Below are 20,278 nucleotides of genomic sequence, written 5' to 3' on the forward strand. Positions count from 1 at the left end.
GAGGAAACCTATTGTCAAGGATAAGCTTAATGCACGGATAGGATAAGTGAAAAGACTGCCCCTACTGTAGTGGAGAACTCTGTGCCTGACAAGCCCCTATTCTTGACCAAGCAATTCAACCTTAACGTCTACTCCCAACCACTTGAGGTATGGGCTGATAGGACAAGTCCTCTGCCCCGAAGGTAAAGCTGACACGTGGACCCTAAAGAAAGGGAAAAATACGAGTATAAAAAGAAACGAAAGCCAAGAGACAGGGGGGGGGGGGGAGGAACTCGATGCTCCTCGGACTAAGTCCGAGGACTCCAACCCTTCAGGCTACATCGTTGTATAGCCCGGACGTTCAGGCCGAACCACCTCCTACATGAACCCCCTCCCCAAAGTCAAGATCAGACCGTTGCCCAGCGATCCAGAGCAAGCCTTTTAAGCCCACTCTCTACAAATCATATTGTGAGGGATCTTTCATGTGCGAGCCCAACGTTATTCTTGGGCCGTTAAATAATCGTGTCCCTACAATTACAATCCAAATTCTTCATCTAATTATTTTCTGATTATAATTTATAAGTTGATGAATAATATCAATTTGATTACAATCCAAAATCTTCAACTAATCCTTATTTTTTAATTTAAATTATATTACTTCACGTAAAAAAAAAAAAAAAAAAAAAAAAAGAAGCAACGTTTTACAGTTTAAAAAAAAAAAAAAAAAAAAAAGCAAGGTAGTACATGTAAAAAAAAAAAAAAAAACAGCAACTACTCGTAGTATTTAAATAAAATACTAAATTCTTTGAATTTCCTCTTGCCACAAATTAGATTAACATTAGACTTTTTGTTCATATCAACTTCTTTAATGTGGAGTGTATATATACTAAATAATTCATAATGAATATGTACCATACAGTTTTTTTCTTTATTCTAATCTCTTCTTCTACCTACAACCTTTCAAGTATGTATTTGTTTACTCTAATTTTTTTTTTTCATTAAATTGAATAGGTTTTGTGTATTTTTTTTTTTTTTTTGTTTAACCTAATTTGCTTATGTTTTATACAATTTATATGATTTTGGTTTGAGAATTAATCATTAAATATGCTTAGGCATGATTTTTTAAATTATTTTTTGTTTTATGACATGGGTTCTGATGGTGATATATTGCTTTCATCCTCTCAATTTTGATTTAGAGAAAAATCTTCTTTTTAGCTTACTATTAAGCATGTCTTCATATAAATTTGATTATAAATTGTTCATAACAATTTGATTTTTTTTTTCCTAATTGAAATAGCTTTGGCTAACTATTAGAGTTGTACACTTTGATCTATAAAAGAAGTCAATCTATCCATTTAGTTTTTCTTTTTTGTTTTTTTATTTTATTTTTTTATTATCAACCATTAAATATGGTTTGACATGATTTTTTATCAATCATAAAATTTTATAATAAAGAACAATGACAAAAATTTTTATAATAAAGAACAATGACAAACAAAAACATAGTGTACAAAGAGGTATTCAACAATCTCCCAAAGATACAAAATTCTCATTAGAGAACAATTAGTAGGTTACAAAATAATAATTTTTTATTAGGTGTTATCATTTTATATTTGATAGTTATTATACTAAAACAATTTTTTCCTTTTGTTATTATAATAATTATTTGAGAGATTATTGTTTATCAAATAAAATTTATATTCTATAAGTTTATGATAAAACTGTGCCCCGCACGGGAATTTAACTAGTCTATATATATATAAAACCGAAGCCTTTGAAGCTCCCACAATTTTTCACGTCAGCACAATATTTAAATAAAATATAAAACCGAAGCCTTTGAAACTCCCATAATTTTCCACGTCAGCACAATATTTAAATAAAATTATCATTTTATTTAAATAAAATTATTTTTGTTTAATCCAAATTTAACAAAGAGTAAAATTTTATCTTTCTAATAAGTCCAACTTAAACTCAAACTCATCATTATCTCCCCTCCTAAAAAGAGATTGTCTATCATTCAAATTTTAATGCATCCAAGAAAGATAAATATTGAAAAAATAAAAAGAGGTTGTTTATCATTCAAAGTCTAATACATGCAAGAGATAACATATAAATACTACTAATTTTCGGCTCAAGAAGAGCACAGCACATCCCACGTCCACAACACAATAGTTTTATGATTTATCTCCCAATCTCCTTTCATTCTCTCACTCTCACGCTTTTGCACAAATAGAAAGAAACCCAGAAACGATCTCCAATTCAGCCTAGACTATGATTGCATGAATGGGCAGTAAGTTTGAAAAAAGGGTCATAATTGATGGCCAAGTATATGAATATATAGCAAAGCGTGAAATGACCGATGAAGAAATCAAGCGCTATTATGATTAGTTTAATAAGAGCGGGGTAAGTCTTTCTTTCTCAATCTCACTACAATTTTACACATCAATATTATTTGAATAAATAAAACAAAAAATTATGATAACTAAAAAAAAAAATAAAAGGACTCACGTTGAAAATAGGACTCAAAAAACAATTACCACCTTTATATTATTATCAATAGAATTTCAATTCAACATATGTGGATATTTGTTTATATTGTTAATAATGAATTTTATCTTTTATGTCAAATTTCTTATTTGCTTTCACATGTGCATGAACTTTTCTTTCTATCTTATTCTTTTATTATGCTTAGAATTGATTTTCTTTTGAGCATTTGGGTTAATCTCCACATTTATATTTACATTGTTTTTGTGGGTTTGGTTTTTGGGTTGGAATTTCTATTAATTATTTTATATTGTATATGGCAAATAAAGCATCTCTAATTTTTTGGAGAAAAATCAAAGCTGCAACCTGTCTTTTGATAAATTTTTATTTGGTATATTATATATAAATTTGTTGAACTTGGTTGGTTTTGAAGTAGAATTTGGGGATTCTATAAATTTTGAAGTTTTAGGTTTGAAGTTTTTAGTATTTGCGTTTCAGTAGGTTGATCTTAATTCTTCACCTTAAATGTTTTTTATTTAGGTTCATGTGATTTTTGGTTGATTAATTATTTGTTTGGATTAATTTCAATTAATTATTCCTCAAAACATGGTCTTTGTTTATATCTTTGCAGTTTATATTAGTTTTGAGTGTATCTATATATATATACATAACTATTGGGAATTTTGCAAAAGTATAAAAGTTAAATATTTCTTCATTTAAAAAAAATACTAATTAGCAAAATGTCTAATTATTCATTGTTGAATTTTTTTTTCATAGTTAATAACTTTTCCGTGCATCGCACGGGTTAGCGACTAGTATATATATATAACCGAAGCTTTTAAAACTCTCACAATTTTCCATGTCAGTACAATATTTAAATAAAATTATCATTTTATTTAAATAAAATTATTTTTGTTTAGTCCAAACTTAATAAGGAGTGAAACTCTATCTCTCTAACAAGTCCAACTTAAACTCAAACTCATCATTATCATTTTTTTTTTAAATAAAATTATTTTTATTTAGTCCAAACTTAACAAGGAGTGAAACTCTATCTCTCTAATAACTAACAAGTCCAACTTAAACTCAAACTCAAACATTGATAATTTATCTCCAAATTTGCGAAGTTAATCATGAATACTATAAAAACAGTGCAAACTCCAATATTTTTTTTTAAAGCGAGTAAAGGTATAAGCTCTTCTTCTGTTATTTTCTTCTCCTTTACTTTGTTAAAAAAACTTTATTTTATGGTTTTTCATGTATTTTTTTTAAAATAATTTTCATACATGAGCCCCCAAACTCTCTTTAACCTTTTTTTACAAGATAAAAAAGCTTGCAATAATTGAAATTTAAGGTTGTCTTTGCTTCACCTCACAATATGAAAGTATGTTAATTTCTTGGGCAGAAAACTTACATACGATATATTAAAAGGAAGTATGGCTTTCATTATTTCAACGTGGGCTACTACCCAACTGATAAGGTTCATTTAAAGTTTAGACCCATTAAAATTTAAAACTTATTACTTTATGGGTTCGTGTACTTTTTTTCTTTGTCTTATATTTCCCTTTTGAATAGTCATATATTTTTTGAATTGTTTCAATAACTTATTATTTAATTATATATCTTTTTTGGCGTTTTGGAAGTTTTAACATCTGAATTTGTGTAGTCACACACACACACACACACACACACACACATATATATTGTAGGGGATTGGGCCCGGAAAATGCAGGTCGGTCCATCCTACTAGAACCCAAACTAAGGCCCAAGGCACGTTAGAGAAGCCAAGTATGGCCTGGGTGAAGGAAGTCGAATTTGGGCCCTATCACTCCAGGCACAGCCCAGAAGCTTGGATGATGGGTCAAAGGAATAATCACCTGAGGAAGTCCCTATGTGGTTAGCTTAACACTGACTAATGATAAGGAAATCAGAATAAGGTGTGAGCACAGTAGGGTCGGTAACTAAGGATTGATAGTGCCATTGGAGAATTCGCTACCGAACGATGTTTGACGTTTGGAACAAGTTTCAATGGAATTCTCAAAAGGAATGATGGTTTCTTGGGATTCCAACTAAAGTGGGAATGCATCAAAAGTGGTGAGACCATAATGATTACATCCCTACTTAGGAGAAGCTATATAAGGAGGAGAAAGGCACTCAAGAGGGGGCAGATGAGAGTTTTGTGGTAAAGGAGAGAGAAAGAACAGAAAGTGAGGTTGCACCACTTAAGAGAGCTAGAGGTTGATTTAGCAGCGGAGGGAGAAAGAGGAGAGAAGGTAAGGCATAGAAAAAGGTTTGGAGGTAAAAGGGGGGCTGTTAATAATCTTATCTTGGGCAACAGGGAGTCAGCTTGAAGCCCAATTCGCAGGATTGATAGAAAGCCCACTTATAAATTAATTGCAAACCCCAAACCTTATAGCAAGTAAGCTCTTCTTGGCAGAGTTGGGTGCCACACACACACACACACACACACACACATATATATATATATATATATTATCTATAGTTTGTAGGCTCTGAATCTTTTGATTCCTTTCAATAGTTATAGCTATGGACAATTCTTTTGAATATAACCCATCTTTCTCTTATATTTCTCTATTGTTTAGTCATATATATTTTGTTTTGTTTCAATAATTTCTAAACAGTGAATCATCTGATTCTTTAATATTTTTTAGTCTTTCAGAAGTTTTAATATCTGGATTTTTGTGTTATTTTTTGTAGTATATTGCACGTTCAAGCAATGACTTCTTCATCAAATTGTAACACAAATTAAAGTCATACAAGAGTAAATCATGCAATGGTGTAGTTTCTTAATCAATTTAAGATTTTATAAAATTATTTTAGTCTACCTCACAAATAGGTAGGTTCTCGTGCATAGCACGAGTTAGCGACTAGTATATTATAATATAATAGAAGTTAGGTTTAGACGCCGTGGATGCGCCAAATGGCTTTACCATATTGTAGATTTTTTAAAATTTTAAAATATATATAATTTTTCTTTTCCTATAATTTATAAGTTAATAAAAATCTTAATTTCATTACAATCCAAATTCTTCATCTTATCCATGTAATCCTTGTTTTTCTACATGTAGTGTATTACCAAAAAAAAAAAAAAAAAAGCAGCAACTTTCTTATTTTTTAATTACTACACTACACGTAAAACGAAAACATTTATATATATAAAAAAATAGTCTAATGCATCTTAAATTGTAGCAATGTATACTATATATATATATATATATATAAAAGAGGTCTAATTCATCTTAAATTGCAACAACATAGGAATAGTGTAATCTAATTCTTCTTATTTTTTTAATTACTACACTAAAAAAGAGGTCTAATTCATATTGTAGATTTTTTTTTTTTTAAGATTTAAAATGATAAGACATGTAAAAATAAAAATAAAAAAAATAAAAACCTTGGAAACATGGATAAGATAACTAATTTACTTAGATTAGGGTTGTGCAACTATTAGTATTTTATATTAAATTAAAAATGATATGCAGCAACATAGACATAGTGTAATCTAATTCTTCTTATTTTTTAATTACTGCACTAAAAAAAAGGTCTAATCCATATTGCATAATTTTTTTAGATTTAAGATGATAAGACACATGAAAATAAAAATAAAAAAACCTCGGAAACATGGATAAGATAAGTAATTTACTTAGATTAGGACCATATAACCATTAGTATTTTATTAAAAATTAAAAATTATAGATAATAAATAATTAAAGAAAAAAATACACGCTATTTTTTTATTTTTTTTTGGATAGAAACATTTTTTAACAATATATATATATATATTTATATATAATTGATTAGAATTTCACATAAGATAGGTGTTTCTTTAATACCAAACCATCTAATAATTTCTCTTATAATTTAACTTCAATATAATTTGAAATTCTATGTGTAATAGAACTCTACCAAGTCCTAACTTCCAAGTTTTTTGGATAAACATGCATCCCAAGTGATGAGTTTTTCTTTTCGTTCTTTTTTTTAAAACATTAATTGTGATAATTTTTTTTAATACATATATTTTTCCTAATAATTCTATTTCTCTTATAATTCCTAAATTGATTAGAAATCTAACATCTTCACAATTGAAAATTCTCTATATATACGGTTTTTTTAGTGTATTCTTATATATTTATATGCACCACTTCTTCATTTAGGGCTTCTTTCTTCCCCCCCCCCCCCCCCCCTTTTTTTTTAAATAAATTTTTTGGAGATAGAAACGCTACTTATTTTTCTAATCAATTTCTTCTCTCCCCATTATTAATAATAAGTTTGTATCTCTCTTTTTGTTTGCAATAGAATGCTTTATTAAAACCACACTATTACAGGCATGTTTCTATTCTTTGTTTTTGTTTTTATTGTTTTGCTTATGAGTCATAAATGCAATTTTAAATCCATGAGATCAGTTATATGAACCACTATAAATATTTCACCTTTATGATTTGTCAGACATCAATTATCATTTGAATTTGTTTTGTTTGTAGTAGAATGTTTTATCAAATCCACCATCCACATTATTACAGGTTTGTGTTCTATGGTTTTGTTTATGAGTCATAAAGTCAATTTTAAATCCATGAAATTCATTATATAAGCCTATATAAATATTTCACATTTATGATCTGTTCGGCATTAGTTATTATTTTAGTTGGTTTTGTTTGTAATAGAATGCTTTCTCAAAGCCACCATCCATATTATTACAGGTATGCTTCTCTTCTTTGTTATTTTTGTGTGCGTGTTTTTTATTTAAGGTTTTGCTTATGAGTCATTAAAAGGTAATTTTAAATCCATGAAATCTATTATATAAACATTTATAAATATTTCACCTTCTTCTATAAATATTTTACCTTCATAATTTGTCCGCATCAATTATTATTTGAGTTAAACTTAAAGGTATGGAGATTTATCCTTCTATTGCTATACTATTCTTCCTTTTTATCCTACAAAAAAAAATTTAGTTTTTTTCTTCTTCTTTTGTTTGGTTTTGCATTTATGAATTATTTGTAGTCATCCCCTTTTTTTTTTTCTCTCATAAGCTTTATCTATTTATTATTTAAGAATGATCAAATTTTGTATTTCCTCCTACAACAAGGGTTTCATCTTTTTTATTTCTAAGTTGTATTTGAGTTATGCTTATATGTGCATTATTAGATTAAATTAATTTTCTTTAATAGTAAAATTTTTATGTTACAATTTCTCATTTTTATTTTTGTTGTTAGTAATATTATATGTGTGTGCTTCAAAAATGTCATTATAAGACAAACAATAAGTTAGAAGAGAATTATGTTTATGTTTTTGGCAAATGAAATAGCATTGGTTATGTTTCCATAGGTTTTTAATTATTAAATTTAGCAATTTTTTCATATAAATATGTTATGTGATTGTTTGATACTTTTAAGAGCAATAATTTATATGCAATTTATATAATCTAGATTCAAGTGATTATTAAATTATTATTTCTCAATAAAATTATACTAAAAGTTTATAACTAAAACCGTGCAACGCATGGGCATAATACTAGTATATATAAAAGTAGAGACCTTATGTTGGAGAGTACGAGGTTGTGCCATGTGATGCATTCCTTAAAATTCTCTTTATTTAGTTTTCTACTTCAACAAAGTTTGTATTTATATTAAAGTATTAGCTTATTGAATTAGCCAATAGAGTAAATGCATATATTAATTATCTATTGCTGTGCATTAATTATTTATATTAAATGAATTTATATGATTATTTTTATAAACTCTATATAGAAAATAATTTTTAGTTGGAATAATAATAATAAATTTAGAAAATGACATTCTTACTCATGTTTAGTTGTTTTGACAACAATTGTTACAAAAGCCATAAAAAAATTAAATATTTGTGAATTCACTAAAATTAATCTTAATCCCTTAAATTTCCTAACTCTTTTGTGTGTGTGCATGCGCGTGTGTATGTGTTTGTGTGGAACTAATACTGTAATATGTATTCTATGTAATTAGAAAGATTAATAATATAATAAATATGTTTATTTTTTTATGTTAATTATTTTAAGTATAATGAAATTTTAATATCATTTTTCTAAGATTTATATGAGAAACAATTGGTTTTTTTTTAAAAAAAAAATTTATGTGAGAACAATTGATTTGAAATATGGCATTTTTACTCAAATTTAGTTGTTTTTGCAACAATTAAAACTATGTCTAACAAAAAGGGGAAAATTGTTTAGTAAGACACAATCATGAATGTAAAAAAAATAAAAAATAATAATAATAAAATAAAAAATTGAAAGATATATGCATTTTTTAGTAGGCATGAAACATGCCTATCTATATTAACTATTATATCATGCAATTTTCAATTTGTAAACACACACACACACACACTCACACACACACACACACACACACACATATATATAGAGTATGATTAAATCACTTTACTACTCTTAGTGTATTTCTATTTTGTCTATATATAAAATAACTAAAGACTATAATTTTTTACAATGAAATTTATTGAAATATCTTTTTTATACATCGATAATTGGAAGTGGAGATCTAAATCATAAATGTTTCTATTGGAAATTGAGGTGCCAATCAGTTAAGTTATAAGATTTTTGGCAAAACTTATTGAAATATTGAAGAAAACTAATAATAAGATGTACCGCACATCGTGCGGGAACTCAACTAGTATATTTTAATCTCTATTGGTTGAAATCACTGCTAAATATGGCCCAATCGCAATGCACCACGCGTAATACTAGTTCTACATAATTGGGTTCTAATAGGATAAGTATTATTTTAAAGGTAGTTTTGTACAATACAAATAAAGAATATAAAAGAAAAACAAAAGAAAACTTTGATAAATATGTAATATATTGTTAGATCATGTACGTTATTAAATAATTCATAAAATTAAAAAAAAAATGTAGGCTATTAAATATACAACAAGATCTGTTGTTTAATCCTAATCCAATTTAACCACGGTTTTTCATGACGTATGCTTCAGAGTATGGTTTTGAAACTCGGACCGAACTGTACGGTCCGTCCCAATTAACCGTAAACCCCTCATTTTTGTGGTTCTTTTAATCTTAAGAACCTCTTTATGCCAAAAAAAAAAAAAAGTATGGACCTGTGTGAATCGAAGTCGAACTGCATAGTTCTCATGGTTATTTTCTATTTCAAACTGCACGATTCTTGTATTATTTATGTATAAATGAGTGTAATTGTGTGGGTCAATAATTAATAGTGTCAGAGGGTTAAGTTTTGTTATTTAGTTTAAAATATTTTTATAAAAACACAATGACAATTGCACTAAAATAAAAATGTGTCATACAAACTTAACAAAATAATAAAATTATCACACCCACCCACATTGGCAATAAATAATGACAATGGATAATGAATTATCTTGTAATAATTTTAAAATATAAAAACTTATAGAAAAAAATTGTAAAACTTCTTGTATTTGTATTTTTTTTTTTTTGGGTCAATAACTCAATATATTCAAGTTTTCTTTTTATTAAATTTTGTTTAATTTAAATTTCTTAATAACCCTCCTCAAAAAAATTCCAGGGGCGGCCACCGTATACACCTATGTGTAGAATACAACAATACATGAAAGATCACTATCTTATTTTTTTGATAAGCTAAAGATCACTATCATAGACTACACTTCATAGTCAACAAAAGCAACCCTTCTACCTTTGGAACTCCATCTTCACGTTGTTAGTTTTCTTCACAACTTGAATGTTAACAACCCTATTAATTAATATGCAAACACATGCAAAATGTTTTAAGGCAAACCAGTGTTGGTGATGAAATTTACATCTAAGAGGAGCTGTATAAATTGATTCAAGGTATTACTTAAAATGGAAATCTATGCCAACAAATGGGGCTAGGAGGATTGAAACCCTAATTAACCCCACGTTCAATGTCAATAACCTGCAAAATTCTTGGTCATGGTCACACTCCATACACTCTTTGATACTTAGTTCACAACTGGTTTGTGCAATTCAGGAAAATACAGTCTTACAACAGGTTTGATGAGGTAAAAAACAGAACAGCATAGATACAAAACCATAGCATGAGGGATTTAGATTCTTTACAAATCCTTTAGATCCCAGTAAACGTATGGCTCAAGACTTTCATTATTTCAAATTACTTTTACAAAATAAATTATCTTAATTTTTGTCAACGATAAAGCACAATGAAAAACAAACAATTCTTACAATATGAACCCCGCCTTTTCATACAACACGAACCCTGCATTTCATGGATTAGGAAATAGGGAAAACACACCCAAAAAAGCAGAAAACGAACATTGAGCTAGCCTTCTGATAGATAGACATGAAAGTCTCTCACGTATGGTAGGAAAATTTGCCCTGATGAAGTACATTTAAGTGGAGGCCAATGGCTAATATAATGCTATAGCTGTGCTTTGTCATCTTTCACAATTATACATTGGCTGGCTCAAGCCTTGGCAATGACAATGGTTCTTGTAGATCTGGATTGATTGGAAACAGATTACATTGCGCATATTGTGCCATCAATTGATCAACAAGCACCAGTGCTACCATCGCTTCTACCATTGGAACAGCTGCATTACCATCCCAACCAACCAAACAAATGAACAATTTAGTTCCAAATAAATTTAGGGAAAAACATGTCATGAAAGAGATATGAATTGATCTAATGAAAATCTGTTAAAATGACGTGTCACTAGTGATGATCATGGCATGCCCCATCAGAGTTCTCAACAACTCTGGCCATTGTCCATATTACACCAGATCAAGCTCTCAATGAGTGCCGGGAGATTATCTGTTCTAATAGGAAAATTATTTATGCACACAATGAATCTTAAACCCAGAACCTCACCCTCCATCCTATTTGTATGGAGGGAGAAGATGCCATTTAAGCTAAAGTTTATTGGCAATTTGGTGCTTTTAGATAATGTGATAACTGAGCCGTCAATTTATCCACAAGCACCATGGCTATTAGTGGCTTCTCCCATTGGTATCGCTGCATCTCCATCCCAACCAAACAGACAAAAGACTTAACTGGGAAATTTATTTCCATCAAATAAATTTATGGGAAAACAATAAAGGTAATAAAATAGACCCAAAAGTGTTGCCAATTTTCTTGTCACAGTGCTCTAATTCAGATGGCACATCCTCCTCTTGTAAGAGCAAGGCGGTGGGATAGGTCGTGATTTCAAAACACACCAGGTGTAAAAAATAAATAAAAAAGAAAGACTCAAACCTATTGATGATCACATCACAGTTTTCAAATTCTAACTACACGTGTATTTTGCTCATAACCAGTCCTAAGCCTAAAAATGAGGATTGTAGTAGGTTGGCCACCAACATAAATTCAGTCACTTCTTTTATGAATGGATCCATTACAAATAGAAGTTGGGGCGTACCCTACTAAGGATGCACTGTATTGGAGGAGAATAATACATGTGGCCCACTTCGATTAGTCTGTTTAGAAATCATAGCTTACTCCAAAATTTTGGGACTAAAGCTTTGTTGCTATTGCAATATCAGTATATCACAGTTTTCAAATTTTGGGAGTTTCTATAAATCTCCATATCCACATATTCTGCCCTTTGTGGACTAGTCTCTAACCACTTTATAAATAATGTGATGTAAATCATTAAGAAAAGAGAGGGGGGGGGGGGGGGGGATCGTGGTCACTATGATATGAAGGATCGTCATCTTTTCGGGATATATATATATTAAAGGTGATGAATAAATTTGATCTAGCAAACAGGGAAATACCTCGCGGAACAACACAAGGATCATGGCGGCCACGAGCAATGAGTTCTGTTTCTTTTTTCTCTCGAGTCACTGTGTGCTGCTTCCTCTGCACAAGCATCAATATATACACCAATTGATATTATTTATCTCAGAAAGCTAACATGAAATGCCATGTAAGGTGAAAATATGCTGCATCCATACAAAAAGTTGCTTTTCAAACAACGAATCAGTAGAACCAGTGGGTTTACTTTGTGACATACATTCCAAAGGAAGGTACATTAGGTTTATAACCTACAGCTCTATGAGCCCCAACAAGAATATCATTTAAAAATAAATAAAAATCACATGCACGTGAATTGGGCAGCTCAAAAAAGAATGATCAAGCATAACAGTGTTTATTACACACATGCAAGCGTGTCTGTAAGAGTAAGAGAGAGAGAGAGAGAGAGCTTACTGCAATGGTAGACGTTGGCTTGAAAGCTATTCTCATATTTATGATTTCCCCATTTGATATTCCTCCCTGTTTGTCAACATAAGCCATCTCAATGAACCTTCTCAGAGAGACAGATAGAGAATTCACTCTACATCTTAAAAGTTAAAACTAATTCAATTATACAATACGTACCTGAATCCCACCAGAGCGGTTTGTTCTTGTTCTGATTCTTCCATGCTCATCAGTGAAGAACTCATCATTATGTTCGCTCCCACACAAGGTCGTACCTACAAAGGTTTTCAGAGTCAAACTGCTAGAACACACTCAAGATGCAATAATCCCATGCAAATAATATCCTCTCAAGTAAAAATTCTCCTGTGACCCAGGTCAGTTTAAGAACTGTGAAGGAAATTGTGCTCAAAGTGCAAAGTAAGTTTCTCAACCTGCAAAGCCACTGCCAAATTCGAAACCCTTTGTTGCAGGTAATGACATAGCAGCTTTAGCCAGCTCAGCTTCAAGCTTGTCAAAGACTGGTGAACCAAGCCCCTGCAATAAAGTAATTTCTACCTTCAGTAAAAGCTTTATAAAAAATTAAGAAAAACACATGCACATACCACACGGCCCAGAGGAGAGGAAAGAGAGGGGGGGGGGGGGGGGGGAGAGAGAGAGAGAGAGAGAGAGAGAAAGAGTTCTTACTCGTGGGCATCTCCTCACAATGCAAGTGACAACACCACCAACAGAATCCCCTCTCACACGGACAACATCTATAGCATTAATCATCTTTTCAGCATATTCTGGATTTGGGCACCTAACAATATTACTCTCAATCTGGTAATGTTTCATACAGGATATAGTCAGGCTAATGAATTTATGAGAGATTGAATTCATGTATGTTGTCCTTACAAGGATGAATGTTAAGAATTGTCATTAAAACTATCAACAGTGTTTCTGTTCAAGTCATGCTAGATAACCCTAACAAGCTTCATATTCTAACATTAATATCTTTCACAGTTAGAATTAAATTAGATTAGGTTTTAATTAGTTCACCTTAAGGGTGATTCCATCAATAAACTACAAGAATTTTACATGCATTTCCACAGAAATGTACAGTGTGAAGCACTAACTATTTAATTAACATACCGTCAGAGAAAGTATAGATTCATGAAACAAAAGCTAAATTTTGGCAATACAAACATTTATCTCATATCAGTGCAAAGCATTGCAGTTTTTGAGGAATCCAAGCATTTCAGTTGACAGACATACCAAAAATTCATGAGACATCCAAGGAAACTAGCTCCCACGTGTCAAAACAACATTCATACTTTTATTGATTTGGATGGATTACAACAAAATGATCTTAAACCTAACATCAGTTATTACCTGATCAAGAGTCAGAGTGTAAGGATCAACCAAATCCTCGGGAAGTACAACATTGTGAACTTGAGAGACATAAGCAAGAATCTGAAGACAAGGGAAAAAAGGTGTTAGAAAAGGAAGACAATAACATTTGTATCACCCAACCAACAGAAACACGCCTAGGGAAATTAAGAGATACCAATTCATAAACATGTGTGTGTGAACTTATAGTAAGTTTCCAATGTCAGCATCCGTTCAAATTTAAACTTCTCTGACCCAACCTGCATTTTCATTTTTGGTATGTGGAATTAACTCGTCAACTCAACTACACCTTAATTTGGGGTTCAATGATACCCCGGTGGTAATGGCATCCTTCATGGTGCCTCGTGTCTGTGTTTCAAACCCCACCTCTTCCTCCCCCACTATCTACCTATCAAAAAACTCAACCTAAGCCTTAATCCCATTTAAATTGGAGTTGTCTCCATGTATATCCTCATCAAAAAATCAGGATCAACCACATTTTTTATAAGAGGAACCAAGTTCAATAAATAATGGTTAAGTGATTAAGTTCACTCTTTCCTAACAACTTAACCTTTTGGGATAAGTGGTAAGTTATTATGGTATCATAGCAGGTGGTCTAGGTTTGAACTATGTCTCTACTTTACCTCCCTTATAAAAAGTTAAGAATCCCTCGTGTTGGACCCCACTTATCAAGGAAGAGTTTAGGCCCATAGGTGAGTGGGAGTGTTTTAGAATTATAGTTACGTGATTAAATTCATCATTTCCTAATAGCTTACACTTTTGGGACAAGTCACAATTTTTCACATATTATAATCATGATTTTCCTTTCAATACTAACAAGTATTCAATAAAGTGAGTATGCAATTAATTCAAAATTTACACATGAAAGGAACTACATTAATAGACAAACACACCAAGGAGAGAACAGATTCACAAAAATCAACAACAAGGTGTTTGCATTACACAGAGAGTCCTTGTAATCATAAAGAAACAGGATACAGAGAGAGTTTGAGCCTGCAACTCGACAAAATAAACACACCTCAGTTCCTGCAAGAGTCTTAAGGATTTTCTTGGCAACAGCCCCAGCAGCAACTCTTCCAATAGTTTCTCTTGCTGAAGATCTACCACCACCCTTCATTTACAAATTAAATTTAGATAAATTAGGTGAAATAAATTACCAAAATGCGCTTAGCACCATTAACCTTCAATGCCAAAAGACATTACCTGCACTGCTCTTGCACCATATTTCATGTCATAAGTAGCATCAGCATGAGAAGGCCTATAGGCCATTGACATTTCGCTGTAATCCTGAAAATTTTATAAGGAAATGCCAAAAATATGTTAACCCTCCAAAGCAGTTGTTTATCTTCATAAACATTTCCTCCTCACACCTATTATGACTTTATAATCTAGCATCAAATACTCACATTTCCTCTCTGATCAGTATTGGGCACAAATACAGATATCGGTGTGCCGGTAGTTACTTCTGCAGTAGACAAATCATGCATACAACCAAAATAACAAGAATTTTAGCCGAGCACCACAAAAGCAAAATTTATCTGAATAATAACCAAAACAAAAATCTTAACCTTCAGAAATGCCTGAAAGTATTTTGCACGTATCGGTCTCCTTCCTTGGCGTAGTAATCCGACTCTGACCTGGCCTCCTGGACACAACAACTTCTACAAATTAATCCTCAAAAAGAAAATTTTCATCATCAAAAGATATCAGTACCCCAGTAACCATAACTACTTCTTCCAACACGCAACAAAGGCATATCATGTAAGTAAAGGACACATTATCAACAGCAATGAATAGAGCAAAAGCTAAGACTACAACAACCAATACCTTCTGTCAAGTTCAACTTGCATATCAGCTTCTGATAAGGGAAGTCTTGGAGGGCATCCATCAATGATGCAACCAACACCACCTCCATGAGATTCTCCATAAGTTGTTACACGAAAATAGTTTCCATATGTACTACCAGCAGCCTGAATCTCTGTGATTCAGCAATAACCATGTCAGAATCCAAAATTTCAACTTTTAGTCCTATTCTCCAATCCCATTATTGTTAAATCAAAAAACCCAAATCTGTCATATCAAATTCTATTCTAAAAGCAAATTGGGTTCAACCCAATTCAAACCAGAGCATAAGTCAAAGAAATAACCACTTTTATAAACTTGGGTAGAAGAAAATTGTACCAAAGTTTATATTTTTACACACGGGCATGAGTTTTGGGAACTCTAGGCCTTAAGACTGGAAAAAAAAAATACACTCAGCAATAGTTATCAATTGGCATTGCATATGAAAAAAACATTCAGAAACCATATTGAAACATATAGAGTAATCACTAAAGCTTAAAGTAAAAATGTCAAACTTGCATAATATTAAAGCAGAAAAAAGAGAGAGCGACTGACGGAGCTTCTTGAGTTTAGATGAACGGAAAGAGAGGTGTGGAGAGGGACGAAGATCTGAGGGCAGTCGAGAGAAGCTGTGGGTTCTAGAGGACCCGAGAAATGGCTTAGTTGAGAGAGATGAAGAAGCCATGGATCACTCCCTCACAACACCGAGAGAAACAGAGAGAGAGAGAGAGAGAGGGAGAAATGGTTGGTGAATTTGGTGGCTTATGTGAATAGGAAGTCGTTGTTTACTTGTTTATAGAATAAGCAAGAAGCCACCTACCCACTAAAAATCATTCATTTTTCTTTTTTTCTTTTGGCAATTGTTTCTCTCTTATGGGTTTGGTGGTCACTACAGGTCACCACCAGAAACCAAAATGTGGGGGGTAGGTGTACGGGACAATTTTGATTTTTGAGGACACGATCTGATGTTATATAACGTTTATAAAATATAAGCAGCAATAACTTGTACACAGTAATTTTCTTAATTAGTTTTCATAAATCGGTCCGGGCATATATTAACTATTCGTTTTAGAAAAATTTTTATGTGGGATTGAAAAAATTGTCAAAAAATTTGACAATTTTTTTAATTCTTAAATTTTTTTTCCTAAAATGATTTACTAATATATGCCTTAAAGGTATACATTAGCAAAACCTTTCATAAATTTATTTATTTATTTATAATTACAACATATAAGATTCCAATCTTGAATGTCAATTTTTTTCTTTTAAGAATCTCATAATAATTATCAATGTGATGCGATCTATAGTAAATGATGCATAATGAAAATAGTGTAAATAATGGACTCATGTGAAAGTAGTATTACTCAAATCATAACTTATTAGTAGCTATTAGCTGTCATTGCTATGTTACATTACTTGTTTTAATTATTTATATCCAGAAAAAAAGTAAGATTAAAAAAATACATATTTCCTCTAAGGTGTACGGGACTATTTTGATTTTTGAGGACACGATCTGATGTTATATAACGTTTATAAAATATGAGCAGCAGTAACTTGTCCACAGTAATTTTCTTAATTTGTTTCATAAATGGGTCCGATTATGGGCATACATTAACCATCCGTTTTAGAAAAAAAATTATTTGAAATTGAAAAAATTGTCAAAAATTGAAAAAGTTATCAAAAAATTTGACAACTTTTTCAATTCTCGAAATTTTTTTTCCTAAAATGATTTACTAACATATGTCTTAAAGGCATATATTAACAAAACCTTTCATAAATTTATTTATTTATAATTTAATAATTACAACTTGTAATATTCGAATCTTGAATGTCAAATTTTTTTTTTTTGTTGAGAATCTCATAATAATTATTAATGTGATGCGATCTATAGTAAATGATGCATAATGAAAATAGTGTAAGTAATGGACTTATGCGAAAGTAGTATTATTTAAATCACAACTTATTAGTAGCTACTAGCTGACATTGCTATGTTACATTACTTGTTTTAATTATTTATATCTAGAAAAAAGTAAGATAAAAAATAATAAAAAAAATCTTTCCTCTATTCTTAGCATAATAATCATTGGGGTTGTAAAATCTCCCAAATTGCTATTTTAGCAACACACCCGCTCAAATTAAGCTTTACTCGGGTGTGTATTGTTAAAAATTTTTAGCAACCATGAATAGTAGTATGTATATACAAATTATTGTAGCTAGATGGTAAAACTAATATATTAGTATATTTTATTGTCTCTCTCTTTCAATAAACAATTTTTAACCTTTTTTATTACTTTTTTTTCTCTCTCTTAACACCCTCTCCCTTTCTAGTAAATAATAAATAATAAAATAAATAATATTTAAATGAAGTGGTAAAAGCATAGAGATTGGGATGCTGGATGTATTGTAAAGTGAAAATAGATAAAGTAATCATTTTAAATGGTAAAATAGACATTTTTATGCAAACTCGGATATGCATGCTCAGTGCCAACAATATAGCATAAACTGTGAGTTCCAAAATTAGAATCTTTGAGCTAAACAAAGAAGCATAAACTATGAACTCCAACAATTACAAACCCTGGCCATTCACAATCATTCAAAATTAACAAGTCATTGCATCCATTCAATGTCACCCAAAATTTATGTTCTCATTTAAACCTTTCAAAGAAAGATAGAAAATGCTTCAATTCTAACAGTGGTGGTAGACTCTGCAAGCAATGAACTAGTCATCCACTTCAAGATCCCTAGGATTCTTAAAACATAAAACAAGAATATGAAAATTTCTCCTTCCTCACGACAGATTACAATTATTAGCCAAATATTACATTTTTGAAAATCAACACAACCACTGAAAAATTTTAAGTTTTTTTTTTTTTTTTTTCTTACCATTAAAATTTACCTATTTCTCAAAAGTTCCAAATAAAGTTTGTTCTTGATCATATTTGATACTCTTGCCTGTATATAGCAGTAACATAATACCTTCAAAAAAGATTTCTTCTTCTTCACTCTTTTTCTTTCTTTCCCCCCCCCCCCCCCCCCTAAAGATTATACTAAATAGTCTAAGTTCTCATTTGGCTGCAAGGAAAAAAAAAAAAAAAGGAGGAAAACCTTAGGCGGTAAAACTTTAAACCTTAAAGTTAATAAGTGTTGAATTAAAAAAGGGTTGTTCAATTTGTTTTATATTGGATTTTAATCTCCACAGCAAATTTAATTAGTAAGTGATGTGATAACTTCTCATTAAAAGTGAAGGTTTTCAGACCCAGACCGTTCAAAGAACCGGAGAAGGGAGAGGTTCAAGGTTTTTAAGGTCGGACCGAGGTCCAACCGAGGTCGAATCGGGATGACGTCAAAATTAATTTAATATTAATTAAAATACAAATAAATGTATTAAATGTGTAAAAATATGAAAATTTACCCTTAAAAAATATTATGCAGTTAAAAAAACTTTCAAATGTATTTTCGTTATTTTTATAAAGTGAATAGAAAATAATAAATATAAACAAGCTTTAAAAAATTGTATTTATTAATCTTTCGAATAAAAAATGCATTTTAATTTAAAATAAAATCATTTTTAACATAAATTTACAATTTTCATATTCATATTTATTGATGTAAAAGAATAATTCTTGAAAAAAAAAAAATTTAGAAAATACTATTAAGTAAATAGTGATAAAATTAAATCTAAAACTATTAATCTTGTAAAATTAAAATAAATAAAATATAAATGTCAAGAAGCACCCATGGAAGCCTACTGGTTCAGTGGTTGGCGTGTTGGACAAAATTCCAAAACTCCTGCGAGGTCACTAGTTCTATTCCTGGAGCATGCGTTTTTCCCAATTAAGTTTAGGACCCGTTTTCTCTGGCTAAAGAACCGGATTGGGGCGCGGGTCACGGGTTTCCGGGTCGGACCTTCCGGTCCGGTCCGGATTTAACAACCATAATTTAAAACCGATTGAGATGTCATGTTAAACACTACTGAAAAGACTCGTAGAAGTAAAAACAGCTAAATACTCTTTAAATCTACTTTCGACGGTCACAATCTAACATCCTGAAAAAGACATTAGTAAACAAACCCTGAACATATTTCTCATTACATCACTAGTTCTTTTTTCCCTTTCTTTTTTTGAGGTGGATATTAGGATACTACTGAAAACCATGGTGACTGGGGCCCAAGGTGTTTGGTGCCAACAACCGAGTGTCAACATATTGGAAATTTCACATTTCCCAAAATTTGTCTCTTTGTCATTTTTTTTTCCTTTTCAGTTCAGAGAAGAAAATTTTACATGCAGATAAGAATAGAGTAATATAAGAGAATCAAGCCAATGCGACATCTATCTACTCAAGGCTAGGCAATAAAATATAAATATACCTATAATAGATAAGAAGAAACC

The 20,278-nt window shown here is 30.9% G+C and overlaps 1 protein-coding gene across 1 annotated transcript; it reads right to left on the reverse strand.

Annotated features, from left to right (window-relative positions):
- Positions 1–10,582: 10,582 nt before the first annotated feature.
- On the reverse strand, positions 10,583–16,704 carry LOC126697273 (chorismate synthase, chloroplastic). The gene is made up of 13 exons (XM_050394190.1): positions 16,446–16,704; positions 15,876–16,026; positions 15,617–15,693; positions 15,455–15,513; positions 15,252–15,335; positions 15,067–15,159; positions 14,031–14,111; positions 13,347–13,478; positions 13,094–13,196; positions 12,843–12,937; positions 12,672–12,737; positions 12,239–12,323; positions 10,583–11,055 (listed from the first exon to the last, which is right to left on the reverse strand). Exons 1-13 carry the CDS (start codon positions 16,573–16,575, stop codon positions 10,913–10,915), a joined length of 1,299 nt encoding a protein of 432 aa, XP_050250147.1. The 5' UTR covers positions 16,576–16,704; the 3' UTR covers positions 10,583–10,912.
- Positions 16,705–20,278: the final 3,574 nt, after the last annotated feature.

Source organism: Quercus robur, chromosome 8 (genome assembly GCF_932294415.1).
Source record: "Quercus robur chromosome 8, dhQueRobu3.1, whole genome shotgun sequence".
NCBI classification, from domain to species: Eukaryota; Viridiplantae; Streptophyta; class Magnoliopsida; order Fagales; family Fagaceae; genus Quercus; species Quercus robur.